Source organism: Amblyomma mixtum, chromosome 7, assembly GCF_055824585.1.
Source record: "Amblyomma mixtum isolate Tamu chromosome 7, ASM5582458v1, whole genome shotgun sequence".
In the NCBI taxonomy this organism is placed as follows: domain Eukaryota; kingdom Metazoa; phylum Arthropoda; class Arachnida; order Ixodida; family Ixodidae; genus Amblyomma; species Amblyomma mixtum.
In genome coordinates this window covers 7,655,876-7,681,247 of record NC_143018.1, presented here as the reverse complement: position 1 = coordinate 7,681,247, position 25,372 = coordinate 7,655,876, and the positions used below count along the sequence as shown (strand labels likewise).

The window sequence follows — 25,372 nt, the reverse complement described above, 5'->3', positions numbered from 1 at the left end:
GAATGAACTGTGAAAGCAGCAAAAACTTCAAAACAACAAAGCTTCTAACTGGAAAGAGAAAAAGTAACTGCGGCCGAAATCCAGGAGGAGTCGAGAACATGACACTTTTTATCACGCTTGACGGTGGCTTTTAATGGTTACAGATGTACGAAAACCACTTAGCCATGTAAAGGCTCTGATAGAATAATGACGGTTTCTGGAGCATAAGGCGCTACGCTCACTGGCGAAACTTGGTCCGCACCCGAAGTCTGAGAATAACAGAGGAATGCTTCAAAATGTAGTAGTAGGAGATGACATTTATTCAGCGGTAATTTACAGGTCGAGAATATCGACCGCCCGGGCAACCAGTCGACGCTCTTCTTCCCTTTCAACGCCAATCCAGTCGAGCCAGGTGGTGATGGAAAGTTTAGTTTGTTTTGTTGGGGTTTAACGTCCCAAAGCAACTCAAGCTATGAGAGACGCCGTAGAGAAGGGCTCCGGAAATTTCGACCACCTGGGGTTCTTTAACGTGCACTGACATCGCACAGCACACGGGCCTCTAGAATTTCTCCTTCATCGAAATTCAGCCGCTGCGGCCGAGATCGAACCCGCGTCTTTCGGGTCAGCAGCCGAGCGCCGTAACCACTGAGCCACCGCGGCGGGGCGGTGGTGATGGAAAGGAAAGGGGGGATAGGAACCCGTCTGCTGAGTAGCCGGGCAATAGAAGAGGCAGTGGGGTAGGCCCGCATAGGTAGAGGAAACGATGTAAGAATATTCTTACACCGTGGCAGAGGGCAGTTGGGACAGGAGGGGTCGGATCGATAATGATAGAGAAAGAGACGGAACGAGGTGATGATGCGCCACAGAAGGTCAGCCTCGGGCACCGTGATTGATGCAGGAGGGGAAGGTAGAGGCATTTGTTAAGGCGGAGCTCGAGCTAGACCTCCTTGATGGTGTGGCACAGGGAGTCTCCCACTGTCTGTCCACCATGGGCTTGGGCTAGGGGACCAACGGCGCCTGTTAAGGAGTGTCGCGGGCGAGCTGATGGGTCGTCAATCCCAGAATACCCAATGACCCAGCGGACGAAAACGGGGAAGGCTGCAATGCGGAGACCACTCGTTCTACTTTTTGTTGGAGGGAAGGTGTTAGGCTGCGGTTTTGTACGTGTGGAGGATAGCGGCTTTTGGGAGCAGTAATAGACTGTGTACTCCTGGAGAGAGCGAGGGAGGGCAAACAACTAAAGGGCATACGCAATGGCGAGGACCGCGAGGGACAATGCGTCCGGATGGCGGAGGTACGTCCCGCTGGCGTGTGTTTCAGGTGTGGGGAGGTGGGAATGGTACAGAGCGTGGCCGCAGGAGCCTCGAGGAGCCACGAAAGAGGCATCCGTGCTGGCCACTCCCTGGGTATCAAAGAGAGGGGAATGGTGCTGCTCGGCCGCATGACGACCGGCTGGCGTGCAGGACGGGGGACATGTCGGACGGGAGGGGGAGGGTACTAATATTGGGTATCTAGTGAAGCAGCGCAATGGCACAGGGCCAAAGGGAAGAAAGGGACATAGCGCTGGGTGCTTGGTTGGGGAATGAGAGGTGAAGGTGGAACGGGAACTGGAGAGGTACCCGCCTCAGTTAATCACCACTGACCCTGACGGGTAAGGGAAAGCCGGGAAGCTGCGAGCCACGTACGGCATAGGGCGATATGAGAATGGAGGGGGTGGAAGGGCCCTGTGCAAACAGCTTAACGGTAGAGGCTGTTATAGGGAGTTTGAGAGCTGTCTTGTAGATGCCCACAAGTGTTGTCTCGAGAGCATTGAGTCTGAATGAAGGAAATGTAAGGTATCAAGACAAAATGTAAAAATGCATTATTGAATAGAATGTTCCGTTGTCTCACCGTGCTTCTGGTTTGCACACTTGATTGATTCTATTCTCTCCTGTCACCGACTGCAGCTCTTACGCAATACCCAGCAAGCTATGACTATGCTGTTCATTTGAAGGATACTGTGCTTTTCACTGGATATCGCTTTTTTTTTGTTTAAACCGAATACCTCAACCCCTACTCATAGACAATATAAACATATGTTTATATTGTCATAGATAATATAAACAATATGAAACTATGTTTTGGAGGCACATTTAGCCAGGGTGACCTTGGCGTCAGAACGGAGGGAGCACAGGGAGCTGAACCTAAAGGAACAGTGGAGAAATTTTTCGTTTTCCCCCTGGTGCCAACGGGCTGCACTGCCTCCGGAGCAGCGCATGCTCAAACAACAGCGTCTGTCTAGTCCCGTGTTGGGTGAAGCCAGCGCGCGGCGCAAAGGAGTCGACGCTCCGTCCTGCAGACCGAACGGCGCACGCGCAGTCCTCTGGACGTGTGAGCGAAGCGAGAGCTCCCGCGGGCAACTGTTCTCATACGGAGCCATGGCGCCATCCTTCGGCGCGGCGAACCCGTTGCAGACAGGGTGGACGGCGGGAGGTAAAGGTCTTGCACGTTGCACTCTATTGACCGAGCGATGCTGCTGACCACGGTGTAACTGTTGACGGATGGTCGTTCCGAGATGGCTGACAACACCATGCAACTATATGCATTCCCTAGATTGTGATACACCGATACTGCAAGGAACTTAATGCACATGTCTATTGTTGGCCGTGAGATATAAAAAGTTCCTTAATTGTCTTTCCTTTGGGGGGGGGGGGGGGGGAGGGACAAAGTAACTTGTCTTTTTTAAAGAAGGAGAGTGTGTTCGGTTTCGGCTGGGCCGGTGTCCCCCGTCCTCTCTTTTTCCCAAAGTTAAGCTTCGCAACATTAATTTTCATCTCATGTCCATGATTCTTTCCATGTTCTTTGCTGCATTCATTCACTTCTGAGTACTGAAGCTGTTTGCTCCACAATCCTACACTTCAGACGTCATACTTAGGCTGTCTCTCTTTCCGCTCTGAGCTCGAGTCGGATATTTATTCCTTGGGGAATCAGTATAAAGCCGTGATCAGCCACAACTGAGCTAGGCTCTTCACCAAACAGCGTTAGCCGGAACTCTTGAAGCAAACGAATTAGAGCGGACTTCAGGATGAGCATCGCGAGCTTCTCCCCTATACACATCCTTGGTCCTAGTCCGAACGGCGCGTACGACCCACTGCGTGCTCGCTCGCGGTTTTCATCGGCAAACCTGTCGGGGCGAAACTGTCCAGCTTCGGGCCAATGATCTGGATCGTAGTGCATAAGCCAGGGCGCAACCATGATGTTGACACCGGCGGGAACGAATCGCCCGCAGATGGTCGTGTCCCGCAAACACTTCCGCGTTAGGGACACCGGGACGGGCGGGTACAGACGAAGGCATTCTAGTACCGTCCAGTCTAGCCTCCTAAGCTGGCGCAATTCGTCAAAGCTGAGATCCTGCGCTGCTTTGTGGGGAAAAAGCTCTTCAAGCTCCTTCACTATTTCATCCTGTTCGCTCGGATGCTTGGCCATGAGGTACGCCAAGAAGGACAGCGCTGTAGCTGTTGTCTCGAAGCCAGCCAAAAGGAAAATGGCGCTGTTAGAGAAGATGTGCTGGTCGTCCAGATGCCTTAAGCGCTTGTTGGGCCTCTCGCGCCCAATGCTGAAGTCCTCTGAGCGCGCATCCAAAAGGACCTGCAGTATGCTACACTCCCTCTCCCATTTGCCGGAACGGCGAAGCTCTACTGTACTCCGCACAAGGCTGATGACATCCTTGAAAGCTCTGGCATGCCTTGTGAGCGGATACAACCACGTGAGCAGAGCGCGTACTCCGGGCAGTGCGAAAGCCACTTCCATGGCCGTGTTTTCCATGTCTTTGCATACCTGCTTCAGATCTTTCAAAATGGGCTCGCCGGAGTTTCGCTGGCTGCTCACCTGAATAAACGACAAGTACCAAATTTTTAGTCACGTAGCGTTAAAGAATTGCAAATTGCCATAAAAATTCGGCACAATGTCAAATAAACATCTCGAAAGTTAACATTGCCTGTTGAAAAACACCGAAATCCTCCTCATTCCAAAGATAACTATGAGCCCGTGATGATTATGCTGCCACATCTCTTTAATGTGGCCATCGCGTCAGCGGTAGTTTTGAGACGGCAAGTTTAATAAGAAAATCAGTGCTGTGAAGTTGTCCTTATGAGATCAATGATAGAAGCAATCCTGAAAGATGCGCAAACCTATCTGTTTCATTCCCTACCAGGGTTTTGATGAAAATAACAGTGACCCACAAGCTTGTTGTCAGGCAGCTGAGTTGTATCTTTCGTGCGTATATTGACTAACCTGTAATCAACGCACTTAGTAAACCTTCTTTGTCCTTACTCCTTAAGCTGAAACGCACGAGGACAGCTTTATCTAGTCGCGGCGGCATGTTGGAGAGGCCTTAAGCGCAACTAACGCAAGATCCGCTTTCGTGCCAAGATGGCACAAATACCGGGTGTTTTTTTTTAGAAGGTCCAAAATTTTTAAACAAAGGTAAATTCCTTTAAATTTATTTTAACCCTGGGGCTATACTGAGGGCTACGGCGGACGCCAGGTAACAGGCAAACTGCTTTAATTAGTTCGCTGATTAACTGAATACGTTAATTAACTTTTATAATTTTTATTTTAGGGGATATGTTGTATTAGCAGAATACGAGATCATCTTCCAAACAGCCCAGCCAAGATAAAAAATTTTCATGAAAAAATTTTTTGCGCGCGTTAGGAAGCGAGAAAAAGTCACCCCGGTAGGCAGCTTCACACTGTAGCACAGCGTCTGTGAGCACCTGTGACGTAGTTCGCTCCGCCCTGCGCTTTGTGTCAATGCGTTTTTGTTCCAACGCGGCATTCCGTGAGGTCGCGGAGCGAAGCGAAACAAGCAGCGATAGTGCAGGCTTGCTTGTGATATCAGCCGTGTGACGCAAAGAGCAGGGCGGAGCGAACTACGTCAGAGGCGCTCACGGCCGCTGAGTTACGGTGTGAAGATGCCTAACAGGGTGACTTTTTCGCGCCTCGTAAAGTGCGTGAAAAATTTTCAATTAAAACTTTTTTTCTCGGTTGGACTGTTTGGAGGACGATCTGCAATTCTGCGAATACAACATAACCCCTAAAATAAAGATTAGAAAAGTTTATTAAAATATTTAGTTAATCAGCGACCTAATTAAAGCAGTTTTCCTCTTGCTTGGCGCCCGCCGTAGCCTTCAGTATAGCCCCAGTGCTAAAATAAATCTAAAGCAATTTACCGTTTTTTAAAAATTTTGGACCTTCTTAAAAAAAAAAAAACACCCGGTATACAATCAGGTTAAACACCCACCTTCTGCGCCAACACCGCATTCATGATGAAGTCGAACGCGAGGCCCATGGAGAGGTCATAGATTTCCACGTATCCGTTGGTCCGGCTTATCCTTGCCGCGGTGTCCACAAATATCGAGGAGCACAAACTGGCTGCCGCAGAGAGCTCTTTTATCACGCTTGGTCCGAAAGCGTAGTTTAGCGCCGCCCGCACGTTCTTCCATCGGCTACCTGAAATCACGAATACAGCAATGTTTAGGTGAGCGCACACAAGTCTCACTACAGTGCCAAGGAAATGTTTCCATGTTTCTGCGCACGAATTTGATTAGAATTCTCACGCTGTAGGGCATATTTCTGAAGTACGCTACTCAGTTAAGAACCCAAAAACTTCGTTCTATTTTAAAACAACGATCAACGTTATGGTGCCCTTTCGTGCTAAAAACTCTTCGCATGTCTTTAACGCGCAGGGGAGAGACTTGCAGGGCGTTGTGGTCAGTGAAGATCTACAAGACGCAAGTAAAACAATTTTTGATACATTAACCGTGATAACTGACTCTGTTGTGGTGAGCGTTGACTTGCCCAGTAATTAACACCGACCATGTTGCTTGCAAATCGCTTGCAATCGCTACAGCGAACTCTCGAAAGTCGCTTTGGTGTTTGAGACTCTCATCTGCTGAACACTATAGTCGGATACAACTTAAGTCTGCAGTGAAGCTCCGCCCACATTCAGCCTCTGCGCACAGAATTACTCCACGACAAAAACATAGTCCGCTGCTTAAACGTTTTTTGTTACGTAAACAAGAAGTTTTATCACAACAAAAAAATTATGAGCTCTAGAATTCTTATACATGGATTGTCTGATATAGTCAAACATTAAAAAGATGATTTCGGTTACAGTTGCGATTGGGCAGCGGAGTAATACAGGACGCCGCGGACCGCGGCCCAGTGTTAGCAACTGCTGTTTTTTTAAGTTGTATCCTACTCTAGCAGAACCAACTCATGAGAACACCGCTGAACCTTTCGACATGAAGGAGGAACTTTGCTGGATGATCGTGTTGGAAACTGGTTTTGCCCCGAAAGGACGCAACGGGGGTGTGCGCAGTCACTTCCATACGCGCCCTCCCGTGAAAGTGCCTGGCGGTGGGTTTCCAACCAACCACCTCCCGCGGCAGGAGGGCGGAGGCTGTTCGCGTGGGCTAGAGGCTTCATTTGAATAGAGATCAGATTCGCGCGGGGGGGGGGGGGGGGGGGGGGGGGCTTCAATATCAAAGCTTTCGCAGTAGAATAGTCTGTCCTGGATGGCGTTGTCAGTCTATCACACTCGATGATCCCCGAGCGCACCTTGAAGAACCGCCCCAACTATGACGCAGAAGAAACAGGGGCGTGGCGTGTCTCCGATGGTTGTGATCTGCAAGCGGCTCGGGAAGGATGCGTTTTTCTCGCGGAGGAGACAGCGTAGTGCTGCTCGTGTCTAAAGTGTACGTAGATCACTCACGCCGGTTCTGGAAGCTGTGGTTGTCCTCCCTGGTGCTCACCTCAGCGCGTCTCAAAATGGCCCGATACGTCCGGCTGTACGATATCGAAGGCGGGAGAAATGTGATGGTTCGGGTTCACGGTATGCACGATAATGTCGGCCGTCCACTCAAACAGCTGTCTTATCGCGCTTCAGGCAACTCGCGTCGTGTCGCCTAATGACTGGGGAAGGGCCGAAGCTTGACGTTGCCGTGCAGGGCACGGCTGTAGACCCACCAACTTTGTCAGCGGTCTTTGCATTGCTTTCTCTGTCGGCCAAGACAGTGGCATAAACTGACAAGCTTCAGCATTTGATCGGCTAAAAAAAATTGTGAATGCCATTTCTATTTCCTGCACAGTTTCCTTTTTTTTTAAAGCGATAGAATTAATGGCCCCGTTCGGAGGAAAACCCGGAGTCGGCGACAATGTGACTAGAGAATCTTGATTGGTCGAGAGGGTAGTGATGTCGAAAAGACGCAGTGGTGAAACGGAATCGAGCTGCTGTGCGTCGGGAGCTGGACAGGCTACCGCTACGCCGCTGATAATTTTTTAATATTTTCTGTTTCATTTGTTTAAATTAGGTCACAAACAGATTATGTTGCACTGCACATAGACGTTCATATTAGTTGGTGACGCTAATTTGTGATCATAACTATCCATCTAAAAATGGCGCACAGAAAAGCACTGAAAAACACAGGGAGAACGGACAGGACAGGAGCACCCTGTCCGTTCTCCGTGTCTTTTTCCGTGCTTTTCTGTGCGGCAGTTTTAGATGGATCGTTACCAACTAGCCCAATTTTTTGCTTTAGTGATCATAACTAAGTTTTCCAGTAATGTAATGCGCCTACTGTGCGCTGTGAGGTGCTCGTACAAGCCCACTGAACGAAAGTTTCTGCACCTCACAGCGCACAGCAGGCGAATTGCATTACTGGAAAACTTAGTTATAATAACTAATTAGCGCCACCAATTAATATCAATGACAATGTGCAATAAAGCAGTATGCGATGGCAACAAGCATCTCGATGCCTGCGAAACGGTGCACCATTTGGCCTCCACTGACCATAGGGATCCTTTAACACTCTCGGGCCGTCGTACTGTTAAGGTGAACTTAAGTTTCCCCCAAGTTTCCCCGGGCGCATCTCCAGCAAGACGCTCGTGTCGAGACTGTGCGCTATGTTTCGTGGGGCTTACCATTGAGTTGAAAGAGACTGTTTTTAAAAGGCTCCGCATCAACAAAGCCTGTCGGCCTGTCTAGAAACATGGCTCCCTGCTTGACAAAACACTCGTGCACCATATCCGGGTCCGCGATGACCAAGAACGGATCGCTGCCCAGGTAGACACCAAACACCGTTCCGTACTGCTTCTTCCACTCCGTGAGCGTCTGCGCAGGAAAGTACACCGACGCCATATTTGAATGCGCCACGCGTGAACACAATACAGCGCCGCTATCCCAATACTGCAGCGGAAATCTGTCGAATTATTTTGACTACACTCTGGTGGTACTCGTTACACTCGTGAGTTTTTAGTTCAGAATTACATTCTTGGGATAAATTGGTAAATTGGTAAATTGTTTTTTTTTGAGGAAAGGAAATGGCACAGTATCTGTCTCACATACCTCGGCGGACAACCTGAACCGCGCCGTAAGAGAAGGGAGGAAGGTGGGAGTGAAAGAAGAAAGAGAGAAAGAGGTACCGTAGTGGAGGTCTCCGGAGTAATTTCGACCACCCTGGGGATCTTTAACGTGCACTGACATCGCACAGCACACGGGCGCCTCTTGCGTTTCGCCTCCATCGAAACGCGGCCGCCGCGGTCGGGTTCGAACCCGGGTACTCCGGCTCGGTAGACGAGCGCCTTACCACTGAGCCACCGCGGCGGGTTCATTCTTGGGATGATACACTTCGCGATTTCGGCATACACGTGACACCACAACAAAGCGTCGCTCCGAAATTTCGGGGGTGTCCTTCACCTCCCCCTCCGGCAATTATACTGCTTTTAACACTCTTCCATGTCTTTCACCCGCCGCGGTGGCTCCGTGTTTGGGGCGCTACTGAGCCTGGGTAGCCGGGTTCGTATCCGCCGCGGCGGGCCGCGTTCCGATGGCGCGAAACACAGAAGCCAAGCGATGTCAATGCACGTTAAGATCCCCAGATAGTCAAAATTATTCCGGAGATCTCTAATACGGAGGAGGAGGAGGAAAACCTTCATTAAACAGAAGGGGAGTTGTTCGAGCTTATGGATGGGGTCCCTACTACGGGGTTCCATTGGCTTGAGCCGCCCTGTTGACCTATTGGATGAGGGTTTATTGGTTCTCCAGGTTATCGCTTGTCAGCAGCCCTCCCACCTCTTAAAAACGTGTTTTGCGCCTGCAGATTTTTCGGTTTGGCCCCACATCCTCATGAAATGTGGAAGAGTGTAGGGCGCGCCTGACACCAGGGACATGTGTCGGTGCATAATGTTGAGTGTTTGAGATGCATATTGGAGGTCTGGAGGTATACGGCACGTCACTCTCTCTTTCTTTTTTCACTCCCACCATCGTCCTTTCCCCACTGAGGTATCCACCAAGAAGTGAGACAGTTAGAGCGCCTTTCATTTCCTGATGACAACTCCCTTCCTACGCCAGGTTTTCCACCAGGTTTAATGGGGTGTCAAATCCACGCCTTTTAGATACTAGTACGGGAAGTGGGGCACGCTGAGGCCATTTGCGGCGGCGCTGCTTTTCATGCAGTCACCTGCTGAGATCGAAGGAGGAGGAAAATGCACGGGCCCGGTTACAACTGTTCCACGGTCGCAGACAGAAGTGAGTTGATGGAAAGAGATGCCAAAGATCGAAATAATATGTGCGCGTAGCAGCAACCACGTCCGCCGAAGCGCTGACGCTGCCTGCTACACCATCAGATGCCCCCCAATACTGCCCTGCAAACTGACACGCGGGTCTTGAAAGCTTGTGCAAAGGGCGCTTCCTCATGCGAAAGTTAGCTAGCAATTAGTGCGTTAGGCAGCAACAACCGCATTGCTATACGTGCACCCAGAAATTATGGACAAGCGCATGGTGTCAATGAGGAGGTCTTTATGGACGAGGTGTTTATGAAGGCAATTCACTGGGAAATTCTAGAGGCCCGGGCGATGTCAGTGCACGTTAAAGAACCCCAGGTGGTCGAAATTTCTGGAGCCCTTCACTACGGCGTCCCTCATAGCCTGAGTTAAACACAAACAAACAAACAAACAAACAAACAAACAAACAAACAAACAAACAAACAAACAAACAAACAAACAAACAAACAAACAAACAAACAGTTAATTGAAAACTGGATTTCGAGGAAAGGAAATGGCGCAGTAATTGTGTCGCATATTGGTGGACAACAGAACCGCGCTTTAAGGGAAAGGAAGAAGGTGGGAGTGAAAGAAGGAAGAGAGAAAGAGGTGCCGTAGTGGAGGTCTCCGGAATAATTTCGACCACCTGGGGATCTTTAACGTGCACTGACATCGCACAGTACACGGGCGCCTCTTGCGTTTCGCCTCCATCGAAACGCGGCCGCCTCGGCCGGGTTCGAACTCGGGGTCTCCAGCTCAGTAGCCGAGCGCCCTAACCACTGATCCATCGCGGCGGGTACATTTTTTTTTAAATATATCGCAAGATTGCGCCATAACAATCATTATATCCGCAGATGCCTCCTTATGACGCTTATAGTTTTCTGCTATTTATTGTCAAAAAAGCACCCCATTGGTTTTCTGTGGCAGCTTTAACTGCTCGACGTGAGCTGCAGGACAGACTTTAAAAGCAAGAGCTTGCACCGACTCTGAAGATTAGACCATTTATATCAATATTTTTATAGCAGTATCTCACAACATTCCAGCGTTAATTGCTTCATAATCAGTGCAAAAAACGCACCCCGTTGTTTTCTATGGCAGTCTTAACAAGTCTGTGCGAGAGAAGGACAAAGCTCAAAAGGATCTTTTTGCTACGCATTCGAAGTCTGTTGTTGCGAATCAAAAGAAGGATGAGAAGGAAAGTGCACGGGCCTGCCAACTGGCTCGAGCTGAGCCACAATCGCAGGCTCAGGGACTGTGGGACTAAAAATGCATGCATCAATTTTGTATCTTGACTAGCTAGGCTAAGTGCCAAATGGCTAGCTAGGCCAAATACATATTAAGCGCAAAATGTTTTGCACTTTATTTCGCACGCAAATATTATCCCCCTTTTTATTTTGTACACGTGTCCCCCCACGCTGCAAGCCATGAATACGGGGGGTTCAGGCTCTTTCAAGTGGAAGTTGTTTCCACTTTTTGCCTGAGCCAACCCTCATCACTTTGTGATGAAAATAAAATGATTGATTGATTGACTATTTGATTGATTGACTTACTGATTGATTGAAGAAGGGGATGAACCAACGCCCACGTTAGCCAACATTCGAATAATGACGATAGTTACCTCCTTGACCTGAAGTGCTCGTTCAAACGACAGTCCCTCTCGTCTTAAATCTACCGCTTGTTAAGGGCTGTGGTAGTTCTTGGCGCATTGACATCTTACGTGGAAGTACTTTCCTGTAAGTAGGGTAACGTTATTAATTTTGAGCGCTGGTATTTTTCAGAACATGTGGATGTCTCTCAGAGGCGTTACACCAGTGGGAACAGAAGCGCAGGCTGAATTCTGCTCTAGGCAATCGTGTAATCTTGTCCCGTCAAACCTGGGAGTGTTACACACGTTAGGTTCAGGACTCTGATTCTGATATGTCCTGTTACGAGGACACAAGTATACGGTCACAAGCCGGGAGAGGCTACTTTGGATGACTTGACGCATGGCGACGCAAGACCCGGCTAGAAAGCTGGCCTGTCGGAGGACTAGGAAGGGGGGTTTTCGCTTCGTAAGGGAAGCATTTCCTAAAAATGTGCAGGCAACTAGCCTTGCCTGTGAGCCGTGCAACGGGGCGCTCCTACGGCACCGCTGGCGCTCTTGAGCTCCGGAAGGGTGAGAACAACAGTGCTCTGAATCCACACCGCAGTGGCAGCATGGCCCAGAGGCAAAGGCGATGGCCTGTGCATTTTGAAGCGAAAAGCTTGACTAAGCTAGTCAACACCGCGCTTCGCGTGAGCCGGCGTATGTCGGAGCACGAGTGACGTCACGCACGGCGCAGGCTAGTGCGCATGTGCACCGCCGCTTCTCCACCTCGCCACCGTCTGACCTTTCTCCGCAGCCGTGCGCAGTGCGCATTTGAAAGCAGGGTATATAAGGCGCGCTTGCCCATAGAACGGGCGCATGCTGCCGCGCGCTATGCGTCATCGTTTGACGTTCGCCGCAAGCGCGTGTTTATCGCGGAGGCCGGCTATATAACCATAAGTTAAACCGTAAACATATCCATAGGCTAAATCATAAAGCATAACCATAAGCTAAACCGTAAGCATATCTATAGGCTAAATCATAAAGCATAGCCATAAGCTAAACCATAAGCATCACCGCAGCTTTTCGCCTTCGAGATATCCAGACTTAACCTTAGCTAAGCCCCAGCCATTTTTTTTTATCACAAGCTGTATCTGAAGCTTATTTTTTAAAGTCTTTCTTCCTTTCTTAGAAACGGGGATCCGGAACAAAATGGTGTAGCAACAGCTTGACAGAAGTTCCCGGCTCCTTTAGATAACTGACAGCAGAGGGGGGAGACGGTGGTTGCAGAGCATTACATAAGATTACAAAAGGACGAATGTGGTTATGCGACATTTCATAAAATTAAAAACGAAGATATCTATTTAACCAAAAAGTAACACATAAACAGTCACCCCTGAAAATGTAATTAAATGAAAAATTGACAGGCCACATAGGCACATAAGAGGCAAATAATATGCGATGTGGTCAAAATGTCAATAATCATAGGCAAAGCACAACGCAAATAACGCCGCAAGAAATAATCAGAAAAGTCACATAGAATTCTTAAAGACCAAAATTTAGCCGACAGCAATCCCGAATTATGGGTTTTGGTTGATAGGTTGTATTATAATCGTCCTGGATTAATCCATTCAGGAGAATTAGAAGGCTACAACATAAGGATTGTTTCATAGAGGAGGCTCTTGGTGTTGGGTGCAAAACAAATTCCCTCTCTGTCTTTTGTCCTGGCGTTTGTGTTTTCTTTAACGCGCGCAAGCAAAAGGAAGGGAACAACGGGCTGTTTTAAATGAGCTTTGTAACACAACAGAAGCATGCAAGAAAGGTGTGGTGCGTACCGCAAGTCGGTTGCGGGTGATCTGCTTCAGGTTGCCCCAAATGAAGTCAGGCTTCGGCCCCGGAATGCCGAGGTCCTTGAAGAATCTGAGCATGCGGCGGCGTCTCACTACGAAGTACCCGATGGTGGCTGCTAAGACCGCTGCAACGCTGACAACGATGCCCGCCAGGTACGTCATACTTGTGTGTGTCCACCTGCGGAGCTTTCTCTGGGCGAGACACGCGTGGTGGCAGTGATGAGAGTACATGTGCCTCAACGCTGCAGAGTTTAAAAATAAACACTTCCTTCTCACTGGGGCGGTACTCGAAAACGGCGCAAGACAGTACGCCGATCATTTACCGGTCTTCGTTTATGATTTTTAGCTACTAAGTGGAAACCGCAGCCTCGAGACTCTTTACGGCGGCTAACGAGTTACATTAGAGCCGAATCCCCGAGAAGATGCGAGAAACATTACAGCACATACCTCGGCGCCTTGGTTGCTTTGAGGAACCTGCAACTGCTGTGGCTAACACACGGGCCACTTCGCAGAGCAATCTAAAGTCCTGGAACGAAGCTGGCAGTTTCCCAAGCCGGTCGCTCGCGAAGTTTCCGACGCTCACTGAAGCGTGTAACGTCCGAGACCGTACGCAAAATCGGTGCAATTAGCTTTTGTCTTAGCTTCTGATATGTATTCCATTCCTAAAGTTGTATTTTTTCCCGCCATGCCTGTTATGTACTGGGTTTAATGCAGGCATTTCGAGATAGGCAGCCTGGATGAATGTCAATGATGACACTAAACATTTCCTGCCATAGCAATAGATCCCGCCATAGCAATCAGCATTTGTTATTGCAGTGGTTAAGTATCCACCGCTTACGAACTAGGAACGAGCCTCGCATCGCTTGGAGACACGTGGCACGAGGCCCTATGCATTGTCGTCGCAAAAACAATTAAACAAACAACGTCACCACCGGAAGCCCACAGAAGATTTGTTTTGAGGAGAAGAAATGGCGCAGTAACCTGCGGAGGACGCAGTGAATAAAGCGTGGTCCCTTTCAACACGGTGCGCTCATCGATTCGCTCTGCTCATTTTGAGCGCCCTCTTAACATTGGGCTCATACTTTCTCTGCTGTGGCAGCAGAAGGACAAGGACGTAGACGGAGTGATGACAGCAGAAGTGCTCACTAACAACTGACAAAATTTATTAAATGTACAAAATATAAATTGGCTGTGGCTTAGCTTGGTTAAGCCTGGTAATTGCGAAGCAATATGTGGTTCTGCTGCCGTTCTTCTTCTGTCTCCGTAGCTCGCTGATGCTTTCTCTTTGCAACCTGCCGAAGCGTATAGGCTGGAGGCGACATCTCATGGGCTTGACGAGAAGAGCGCAGTCAGGCCGCGGCCGTGGCTATGCGCCGCACAAGGCAACGGCGTGAGATGGGGCCCCGTTTTTAAGCAGATGGTATGACGTCACATAGCGCGCAGCGCCCCTTGTGAGAGGAACGGGAGTCAGGCCACGGCCGTGGCTATGCGCCGCGCAAGGCAACGGCGTGAGATGGGGCCCCGTTTTTAAGCAGATGGTATGACGGATGGATGGATGGATGGATGGATGGATAGGAGCGCCCCCTTTGAAACGGGGTGGTGGCAATTGCCACTATGCTCAGCTTTTCTTTATTTATTTTTTTTTGTTTACTGTGTTGGCAATAATTCTCATTAAGATTCTCCATCAACTTTGCCTACGGTTTCCTACTATTCTAACCTTATGCCACATCTCTGCTTTTCAGCCACCAATCCTCCAATCGCTTTTTGCTGACTTCCACTGCAGATTTATTTACATGACCATTGTTATCTTTAAACCCTAGGGCCTCAGAAAGAGTGACTGTGCCTGCATCGACATCCGGATGGATACCATCACATTTGATTATGAGGTGTTCAATTGTGACGTCACATAGCGCGCAGCGCCCCTGGTGAGAGGAGCGGGAGTCAGGCCACGGCCGTGGCTATGCGCCGCACAAGGCAACGGCGTGAGACGGGGCCCCGTTTTTAAGCAGATGGTATGACGTCACATAGCGCGCAGCGCCCCTGGTGAGAGGAGCGGGAGTCAGGCCACGGCCGTGGCTACGCGCCGCGAAAGGCGACGGTGTGAGATGGGGCCCCGTTTTTACACAGATGGTATGACGTCACATAGCGCGCAGCGCCCCTGGTGAGAGGAGCGGGAGTCAGGCCGTGGCTATACGCCGCGCAAGGCGACGGCGTGAGATGGGGCCCCGTTTTTACCCAGATGGTATGACGTCACGCAGCGAGGCCACGCGAAAAATCAAGCGTGGCTATGCGGCCGCGGCACGGCACGGGCTGAGGTGGTAGCGAAAGTAGTTGTTGTGTCCCCTTATTGCTTTTGTGTGTGTGCGCCCCCTCCTAACGACCACTCGCATTCCCCTCCTAACGACAGTTCGCATCCTCCTCCTAACGACCACTCAATCCTCCTCCTAACGACACTTGCCCCTCGTCGCACGCTGTCACCAGATGCCCCCCCACGGTGCGCCCCCGCACCCTCCTCCTGTTCTGGGAAGCCACTCCCTCCCGTGGACGCTTCTCAACTCCCTCCTTTCTTCGGGCGGCCAGTTCGGCTCCTGCCTCGGTCGACGCTGGTCGCACCCTCATCGGCTTTAAATAAACGAAGTCTAAAAGTACCGTGTGCGTCTTTCGCTGCATTCAACACAGCGACCGGACACGACAGTGGCGACGAGAAAGTGGATTCGACCCGCGCTACGCAACGCTATTGACAAGCCATGGCTACGCGAGGGTTTCCCAATCAGATACCAGAGTTCAACGGCTCATCGTGGTCATCGTGGGTTGGACGCCTTCAGTTCTACTTTGAAGCTAACAACATCACAGACCCAGCCTTGAAGAGGGCCAACCTGCTGACGCTGTGCGGGGAGCAGACCTACGATACTGTCTGCGCCCTTATTCAGCCAAGCACACCAGCGGCAGTGTCTTACGACGACATCGTATCAGCACTGCAAAAGCACTACGACCCAAGGCCATCCGAGGTCTACAGCCGGGCTCGCTTCCAACGACGAGATCAACTGGGAGGAGAAACTGTGAGCGCCTACGTAGCCGCGCTCAAGAAGCTCGCTGCCGACTGCAATTTTGGAACGCTGTCGACAACAGCTACCGGGCAGGAGGGAGACGCAGCTTCTTCTGCTAACACCACCATGCTTCCCTTGGACGTGATGTTACGCGACAGATTTGTGTGCGGACTGAGTGACGAGTCACTGCAGCAGCGCCTGTTCGCTGAGAAGGACCTCACATTCAGCAAAGCTTACGACATCGCCGTTCGAGCGGAGAGCGCCGGTCACCAGCAGAGAGGGATTCGCCGGAACACCGAGCCGGTACACCAGACAAGCAACCAGGTGCGCAAGCCTTCTGTTGTTGTTAAATCGGTCAAAAAGGCACAACGCTGCTGGCGGTGTGACGACCAACACAACCCCCAGGGATGTCGATTCCAGTCAGCCACGTGTAATTTTTGCCACAAGCGAGGGCATATCGAAAGAGCATGCATTACGAAACGGAGACTTGCCAAGATAAAGTCACCTTCCCAGCCTAATCACAGCGTCAACGCCTCAGAGAATACGCCGCTATCTGATCTCCATGGAACAACATCAGCAACACCATCTGTGTTGTACGACCTGAACACCATGAATCTCGGCACGCGACCGAAGATTTTTACAGAAGTAAGCGTACATCACCAGCTGATTAAGTTCGAGGTGGACTCCGGCGCAGCCTGTACTCTGATCAGTGAGGACACGTTCCGAACTTCATGGCCATCTGACGCACCCGCCCTGCAACAAGACGACACGCACCTGCGAACGTGGTCAGGACAGAATCTGCCACTATTGGGCTCTGCCAACGTGCAGGTTAACTACAACGGCCAGACCCATACGCTACCTCTGCTTGTTGTGAAGGGCACAGGATCAAGCCTTCTAGGGAGAAACTGGTTTTCTCCACTAGGCGTGATGAAATGGAGTAAACATCAAAACGCCGATGCGCTAAGCCGTCTGCCACTAGACGCAACTGTTGACGAACCATTTCCACCAGGAGACGTTCTGATGTTCGAAGCACTGCCAGAACCTCCGCTTACAGCAGGCACAGTTGCAGCATCTACGCAGAAGTGCGCAGCTCTCCGGCTAGTTTACACAGCTGTTCAACAAGGCAACGTGCATAAACTCAAAGGGGACAACTTCGACGCTTACCGCAGGCGAGCTACAGAGTTGAGCACCCATCGCGGGTGCATCATATTTGGGTCCCGAGTTGTGATGCCGAGAGAACTACGCGCACAAGCTATGTCTCTCATCCACGCCGGACATCGGGGCATCGTTGCAATGAAAAAGTGTGCCAGAAGCTACATGTGGTGGCCTGGCATTGACAACGACATCGAAACAGTGGTGCGAGAATGCAAGCCTTGCCAGAGCAGCCGGAGCGCCCCGCCGAAAGCTCCTGTCCCAGAATGGGAAAAGCCAGACACACCATGGCACACACTGCACATTGATTTTGCAGGACCAATTGAGGGCTGCACTTTCCTTGTGGTCGTAGATGCCTACACAAAGTGGCTTGAGATAAGGCAAATGGGACAGACGACTTCGGCAGCAGTCATTGACAACCTCCGATCACTATTTGCAACGTTCGGCCTGCCGCGCAAGGTAGTGTCGGACAACGGAACACCGTTTGTGTCTGCGGAGATCCTCAAGTTTTATCGCGACAACGGGATCTCATCAGTTACATCGGCCCCCTACCACCCAGCGACAAACGGACAAGCCGAGCGCTACGTAGCCGAGCTAAAACGCGCCCTTGAAAGAGATCAGACAGGCTCGCTGCAGCGCCGCCTTGCGCGCTTTCTCTTCAAGCAGCACACGACGGTTCAGAGCACAACAGGCGAGACCCCCTCGAAAATGATGTTCGAGCGTGAAATGCGAACCCAGCTCACAGCCATCCTCCCCGAGCCAAAAGCAGAGACGTTCCGGGAAGAAAAAGCAATTCCGCGCTGCGGCACGCTTAATGAGGGGCAGCGCGTCCTCGCCCGACAGTTTCTGAAAAAGCCACGCTGGGAGGAAGCTACAATTGTCAGACGCATAGGCCTGCGCTCTTGTCTCGTCAACATACATGGCACAGTAGCACGCCGACATCTCAACCAGCTGCGTAGATTTACGACGCCGTCTGAGAGCTGTCCGCCAGCGGAGAGAACACGTGCACCATTTTCCCACATAGCCTGGCACCTCTTCCCGGAAGAAGAGACTTCGCCCAGGACAGACCTAGGAGACACAGCGAACAACAGCCAGCCTACAAGTGTTTCTCCCCCGAGCGCACAAAGCCAGCGCGCCTCCACGCGTGAGCGCCGACCCCCTGCACGATACCAGGCAACTTTCTAAGGGGGAAGGAAGTGTTGTGTCCCCTTATTGCTTTTGTGTGTGTGCGCCCCCTCCTAACGACCACTCGCATTCCCCTCCTAACGACAGTTCGCATCCTCCTCCTAACGACCACTCAATCCTCCTCCTAACGACACTTGCCCCTCGTCGCACGCTGTCACCAGATGCCCCCCCACGGTGCGCCCCCGCACCCTCCTCCTGTTCTGGGAAGCCACTCCCTCCCGTGGACGCTTCTCCACTCCCTCCTTTCTTCGGGCGGCCAGTTCGGCTCCTGCCTCGGTCGACGCTGGTCGCACCCTCATCGGCTTTAAATAAACGAAGTCTAAAAGTACCGTGTGCGTCTTTCGCTGCATTCAACACAGCGACCGGACACGACAGTAGTATTGCTTCGCAATAATAGAAAGAAACCAACGGCTACATGCACAGTCCAGAACAAGTTTGCAAAAGCACCAGACAATAAGCCGTGTTACAGCACCACGAATCTACCTGTTATCCTACCTAGTGTGCTACCTAGTGTGCGACCTAGTGTGCGACCTAGTGTGCGCTCGTTTAGGCCACTTGGCTGTTGAGGCACTCAAATAAACATATCTATCTATATCTGTATCTATCTATATCATAGGTTAATGCTCTTTCAAGATAATCAACCTCAGCTTCAAGTAGCACCAATGATGGCGAACTCACGCATTCATCAGCCGACTTCCTTATACGGAAGGCCTCCATAATCTCCCGGGAAGTCTTATGTCTATGTGTCCAGAGAACGCGCGTTTCTTTGAACAATGGGACACACTTGTGGCTTTTGGCGTGCTTGGTCAGGTGCGTCCCCGAACCTCCGTCAAGTGACCTGGCTTGCTCCTGGAGGCGTACATTCAGACAGCGTCCCGTCTGCCCCGTGTAATGTCGACCGCATTTCAGGGGAATGGCATAGACTACTCCGCAAGCACAGACCACAAACGGATTGGAGTGCTTCACACCACAAGCCTTTCTTCACTCCCGCGGTGCGTCACACCTCTCAATGGCGTCACATATCCGCCCTACCTTATTCTTAGCCGAAAATACCAAGTCCACCTCATAACGGCGAGCCACCTTCTTAAGGCTGTGAGACACTCCGTGGATGTAAGGGATGGAGGCGAGCTTTTTCCTTCCCTGTGCGCTCTCTTTATGTGACCTAGTCCCCATTACAGTTTGCTTCTGTACCATAAGGATCTGTTCGACACCGAAGCAAGCACAGAGGCTGGGAACCCCGCGTTTTTTAGTGTGGCCATCTGATCGGCGAACGCTTTGTCCATCCGATGGAAACAGGACTTTGTGAAAGCCGAATTCAAAGCATTCAACGCAATGCCATTGTTAATCAAGTTCGAATGACCGGAACAAAAATTCATAAAGGGTTTCTTTGACCTTGGTGAAAACGACCAGCACATATGGTTGCCCTCGAAAAACAAGGAAAGATCTAAAAACTGAATGCGTCCATTTTCGGGAGCTTCACACGTAAAATTCAAGCCACGTCCTCTTTCTTTGAACACCTTCAAAACATCGACCATTGTCCGGGTGGGATTACGACATTCCACAAAAACTATAAAGTCGTCAACATAACTGAAGACTTTCGTCACCATTAAACTATGATAACAGGCAGATTCGTGGCGCTGTAACACGTGTTATTGTCTTGCGCTTTTGTAACCTTGTTCTGGACTGCGCATTTAACCGTAGGTTTTTTCTATATATTTTGTGCTTTTAATAAATTTTGTCAGTTGTTAGTGAGCACTTGTGCTGTCGTCACTAAGTCTACGTCCGTGTTCTTGTGGGGCTACAGCAGAGAAAGTATGAATTCGTACCAACTCGCCCAATTCTCAACCCTTTTGAACATTTGGCTTAGCTATAAATGTCACTTAGAGCAACCGGTCGTGAGAAGTCCGTCCTGTATGGTCAGCAGTCGCGTTAATCTAATGCAGAGGTCGGTATCTTCATAAGGTCGACCCCAACCTCACGGATCAGGAAGTCGGACCTCAAACTCACGCAAGAGTTCGAGGTTCAGTGAGGTCAAAGCTGTTCGCAGTGGCCGCGGTTTACTCCGATGAGCGCCTACTCTGAGGCGGAGTTGGAGCACACCACTGCAGAACGAAATGACGATTGGCGGTCGGTTGCCTCCCTTTGGAATACCGGAAGTCTTCTCCGAGCTTCCGGCAGCTTCATTGCAATGCCCCTTCAGCCCGAACGCATACAGACGCTCCACACCGGCCTTCTTGGAAAGAGCGCTGTTACCAGCGGCTCGTTGGTAACGGAAAAAAATATCAGAGTCGCGAAGCTGCCTCTCACATGCTTTGATGAGCTAATTATCAAGGACGTGCATTTTGTTTCCGCCACATTTTATATCTGGAAGGACTGATCACGGGTGGGAAATATGTATGTATCCAGCATCGCAGAGATATATCTATATGATAGAATATTCTTTTTTACACTCAAGATCCGTGAATGGAACAGAATGTAAGCTGCCGTTGTGGAATGCAGTATTATGTCGCTGTTCCAAGCTTGGTTAACGGGAACACAGCCGCTTCCGTTTACAATTTGTGTTTTCTGTTAGTAAGTTTACCATCATTATGTTCTTCTTGTCTTTATCTCTTATGGAAGGAGTCAGGCTGACCACCGCATCCTCTTTGTTGGGAAGCTGCCTTGCAGAGGACCGATCCCCCCCCCCCCCCCCCCCCCGCCTACCACACCCTTCCGCACAGCATTAACACTTTAAATGTGCGAAACTAACTCACTAATTAGAACAAACAGGCGCTGCGCCTGGCTGTGTGTCTTTCTTCAGTCCTTGTCTATTTCGCGCTGTTCTTCTTGAAATGTCTTACTAATTATAAGTGAATCACTTGATTTTGATTATAATCGAGATCTCCGTTTACAAAGAACTACTACGGAAAAAATAATAAGAGGACAAAAACAAGGGCAGAGAAATGAAAGCAAAATTTGCGCCAACAGCCCTCCCAAAATTTTTCTTTTTGCGTGCTGGTGTTGTTGTTGTCCTCTAGATAATTGCGCGTACCCACTGCGGGGGAATGGCCAAGACACAGGCGGCAACTGATAGGTGCACAAAATGTTAAACAAGAAAATAATGGTGGGGAAAAATAAAATAATTATGATAATAATAGCAATTAGGAAATAAATGAAAGGATCTCAGATGTGTAGTTGAAATAGGCTAAACAAATGCTGTGAGATCGATGAGTGAAATAGAGAACGGGGCTAAATATTCCACGTTTCAGAAAGCTTTCGTTCCAGAGAAATATTGATCATGAGAAAGAGCAGAGTGCTGATGTTCTTTCGTAGTGAGGTGAAAGAAGTCGTCACTTTGCTAAAGGGCCGGATAAATAACTTATATTACACTTTTTGGCCAATTTACAGCTTACGTCCTCTTAACATTGGAAGCAAAACAAGAGCTTCTTTATGATATGGAGAGGTAGAAAGAAATAAATGATCAATTTGGTGTTAAAAAGGTGACATCAGTGCAGTGTACATCAACTGTTTTTTGTTTCTATAAGCTTTTAGTGGGGACCAGAGATGTATACGTGTAAGTGTAAATTTCAGAAAATTTATGAAATTCAACGAGCAAAAAAAACCTGATGCGTGTTCGTGTGGGTCATCTAGAAAGCCTTCACGCAACTACAAGCTCTTTTACCCCGCTCATGCTTCCTTGGTATTTTGTTTAATCTCAAGAAAGTTGCTCCAAAAGGGTTTTGAAAAATTGCGCTTAGCACTGGAATGAGGCGGTAGCTCTTATAAAATGCTTGAGCTTCTGTTGGCGATCGAAGGGATTGCACTTCTCACCTATAGCTTTGTGTACCTTTTACATCTCAAGGTTCTCTATACCTCTGGTACATCTGTTCTGACAATGCCCAATTATCATCATCAGCTTGCGAAGGTTGCACGCGGAATCCACCCGGATATCGCGAGAGTCCCGGCTGTGAACGCGCCCGCCACAGAAGAAGAAGAACGCGAGCGAGCTCACGTGCGGTCGTTCTACCTCGTCCGAGCAGGAACCTCCTCAAGACGACGCCTCTGCCGTTAAACTGGGACCGAGCGCTTTGACCACCACGTGAGTACAATGTGCGATTCTGATGCCTCGAGGCGCTTAGCGCACATTCTGTGAGCAGGGTATTGTGACTACGTGACCCAATGCCACCAGCACTGTTCGGTGTTGATTGAAGATAGGCGCCTCAGCGACATCCTAGCTTTTACCGACGCTTTAACATCACAACTTAGATCTCCTCGCCAAAACTCACTCTCTGATGCCTTTGACCTAGTAGAGATCCTGGAATTTTAAATGATTTTATTGCGAAAGCAATACTAGGCTAGGTCTAACCGCTCGTCGCGTGGACCGTGGCCCGTGGACCCCCCTGTACCTCGAGGAGCCGCCGCCGCGCCTAACAGATGGTGTGACGTCAGCCTTTCCGTTGACCTTGAGTCGCCGTTGCCTAGCAACCGCGATCTTGTGCCCTCTAGCAAACCGAGTTACCCGAGATTACCCGAGTCACTCGGGTGAGCTCGGGTAAGTTCGGAAGAGCGTCGCGCCAGCGGCGCGAGAGGTTGCTCGGGAAGAGCAACATGGGTCGCACAAAGCCTACGGGCGGCTGGGATAGAAACAGCCACCTGCCAGTGCAGTGGAACACCTCTTAACCTCCGCGCCACTGCGCTGGTAGTGGTATGAGGACTCAACGCCATCTATGAATGTTAAATAGAGAATAAAAAATTCTGCATACGTGTGCATTCACCCTCTGCTGTTTTTGCTTTCGCAACCAACCAGGTTTAACCAAAGCTAAACCACACCATTTTTTTTTTAATATATCCACTAGCACTGTTCGCTCGTTCTCCGGTAACGGCGGCTATTAACAAGTCGCGTAAACAGCAAAGAGGATTCCTTCTGAATGTGTGCAACTTGCCCAGTGCGCAGTGCCGAACGCTTTTGCCTGCAGACTTGTTCCTCACGTATAGTGCACGCTTTCTCATACCCAGAAATTCTGGACAAAAGCATTGGTGAACTTGAAAAAATTTATAAGTGCAAGTGCAATTTTTTTATGTATTGTAAGATTTCACTGCAACAATAAATATATCAGCAGATCTTCCGTCGACAGGCTTGCGTTTTTTTGCTGTTAACGATTTTGATTTCGTCAAAAGCGATCCCCATTGGTTTTCTAAAGCAGTCATAACTGCTCAATGCGAGCCATGGAAACGCTATAAAAGAAAGATTTTGGCGCATATCGCAAGAATAGACCATTACTTTCAATGTTTGTGTACCGGTACCTTACAGTTTTCTAATATTTAAATTTTTTGTACAAGAATATTGGACATGCTAGGAACAAAAATGGCGTCGCTGCACAGTGCTTGCACTCAACATGTCGACAAACAGACTAGGCAAACATGGCGTTACTGTGCAGATGTTTGATTAGTGCACCAGGTTCGGTGTCCTCATACCTTCCGAGTACTTAGAAAAAGGGGTGGGTAGAGTTCATAAAAGACTATGCCTCTCACAAATTCAGGAGGTGTTCCTGAAAGCGAACGCGCACAATTAACGAATGAAATCCACACATTCGTGTCGTCTGCGAGCGTGGGCGCCCATATCCGGCACTGGCAAGTTTAAACGACAGATGGCCTTTAATGGTACTGCAGTTGTATTTCTCGCAGGTACAATCAACCAAAAAGCTCTTTTTTGTGCGGATAAGCACATGATTTAACCCAGTGAATTTGGGCCGGGAATTCTGCAAAACAATTTCCACCCCCAAACCACAGTGAGTTAAGGCCGCATAGCTGTCTGTGTGGCAAGTCACAGTGAGACTGCTATGTTGGCAACCTTGCACTGGCAAGTTTAAACCTTTAATGGTACTGCAGTTGTATTTCTCGCAGGTACAATCAACCAAAAAGCTATTTTCTCGTGCGGATAAGCACGATTTAACCCAGTGAATTTGGGCTGGGAATTCTGCAAAACAATTTTCACCCCCAAACCACAGTGAGTTAAGGCCGCGTAGCTGTCTGTGTGGCAAGTCACAGTGAGACTGCTATGTTGGCAACCTTGCACTGGCAAGTTTAAACGACAGATGGCCTTTAATGGTACTGCAGTTGTATTTCTCGGAGGTACAATCAACCAAAAAGCTATTTTCTCGTGCGGATAAGCACATGATTTAACCCAGTGAATTTGGACCGGGAATTCTGCAGAGCAATTTCCAGCCCCAAACCACAGTGAGTTAAGGCCGCATAGCTGTCTGTGTGGCAAGTCACAGTGAGACTGCTATGAAGGCAACCTTGCACAAAACCATGGGGCGGGTGGTGGGTGGGGTATGCAGATGTGTTGCCCGGCTAGCATTCTCAGTGCGATGCGTGTGGTCACATGTGCGCGTCGTGCTGTAATGCTCTCGTGTCTTGAATGCAGACATATGAAAGACGAAGCGCGGTTCAGTACAAACACATACATGCAGAATTGCAACAACGGAACCACGCACAGCGCGAAGGGCTGCCATAGGGTCACGTGAGATTCAGCCTAGGACCATGATGAAAAAAAAAAGCACCACTGGTACTTTTTTTTTTAAATCTCCACCAGACAGGGCACATGCCACCGAGCCATTCCTACAATCATAACTGTACTCTAAAGGGCTGTGTAACCCTTTTGGCTGCGTAGCTTAGCTTTGTTCTCTTTCCGACTGAGCAGAAAGTTCTGCGTTATTGCCACCAGTGTGCACATAGTGCGTGATGATCGCAGCCCATTTTTCGACCGCGACAAATGTGACGACCTTGGGCTACATGGAACGTGCTCGCAATGTGAATACCGTCATGTAGCCGTGTTCCTTTTTAGATTTAATTCGTTAAAACTTTATTTGTTGCTCTACTATTGCTCGCGTTTGCCGGTGGCGTATGCCGTGCGATTAGACGTCAGTCTGGCCGTCGCAGAGACACACTTGCATAAACACGTTAAACACCCGTCGTGTATGGAGGAACCGGCGCCGACACCAACGAATGACTGTGCACGACGGTTCGTTTGA

The 25,372-nt window shown here is 49.7% G+C and overlaps 1 protein-coding gene across 2 annotated transcripts; it reads right to left on the bottom strand.

Annotated features, from left to right (window-relative positions):
- Positions 1 to 278: 278 nt before the first annotated feature.
- On the bottom strand, positions 279 to 13,550 carry LOC149334878 (cytochrome P450 3A8-like). 2 transcript variants are annotated; one of them, XM_089551513.1, is made up of 5 exons: positions 13,423 to 13,550; positions 12,961 to 13,167; positions 7,942 to 8,131; positions 5,261 to 5,469; positions 279 to 3,846 (listed from the first exon to the last, which is right to left on the bottom strand). In XM_089551513.1, the coding sequence occupies exons 2-5, from the start codon at positions 13,135 to 13,137 to the stop codon at positions 2,890 to 2,892; spliced, it is 1,533 nt and encodes a 510-aa protein (XP_089407639.1). In that variant the 5' UTR covers positions 13,138 to 13,167; positions 13,423 to 13,550; the 3' UTR covers positions 279 to 2,889. The 2 variants fall into 2 exon arrangements, with proteins under 2 accessions (XP_089407639.1, XP_089407638.1); XM_089551512.1 differs by lacking the exon at positions 13,423 to 13,550 and having other exon boundaries at positions 12,961 to 13,412.
- Positions 13,551 to 25,372: the final 11,822 nt, after the last annotated feature.

Excerpts from the sequence above, each read along its gene's own strand:
- LOC149334878 (XM_089551512.1), bottom strand. The coding sequence starts at position 13,206 with ATGTACTCTCATCACTGCCACCACGCGTGTCTCGCCCAGAGAAAGCTC. Across the intron at positions 5,470-7,941 it reads CAGTCTCTTTCAACTCAATG|GTAGCCGATGGAAGAACGTG; the intron begins GTAAGCCCCACG and ends TCGTGATTTCAG. Across the intron at positions 3,847-5,260 it reads ATGCGGTGTTGGCGCAGAAG|GTGAGCAGCCAGCGAAACTC; the intron begins GTGGGTGTTTAA and ends TCGTTTATTCAG.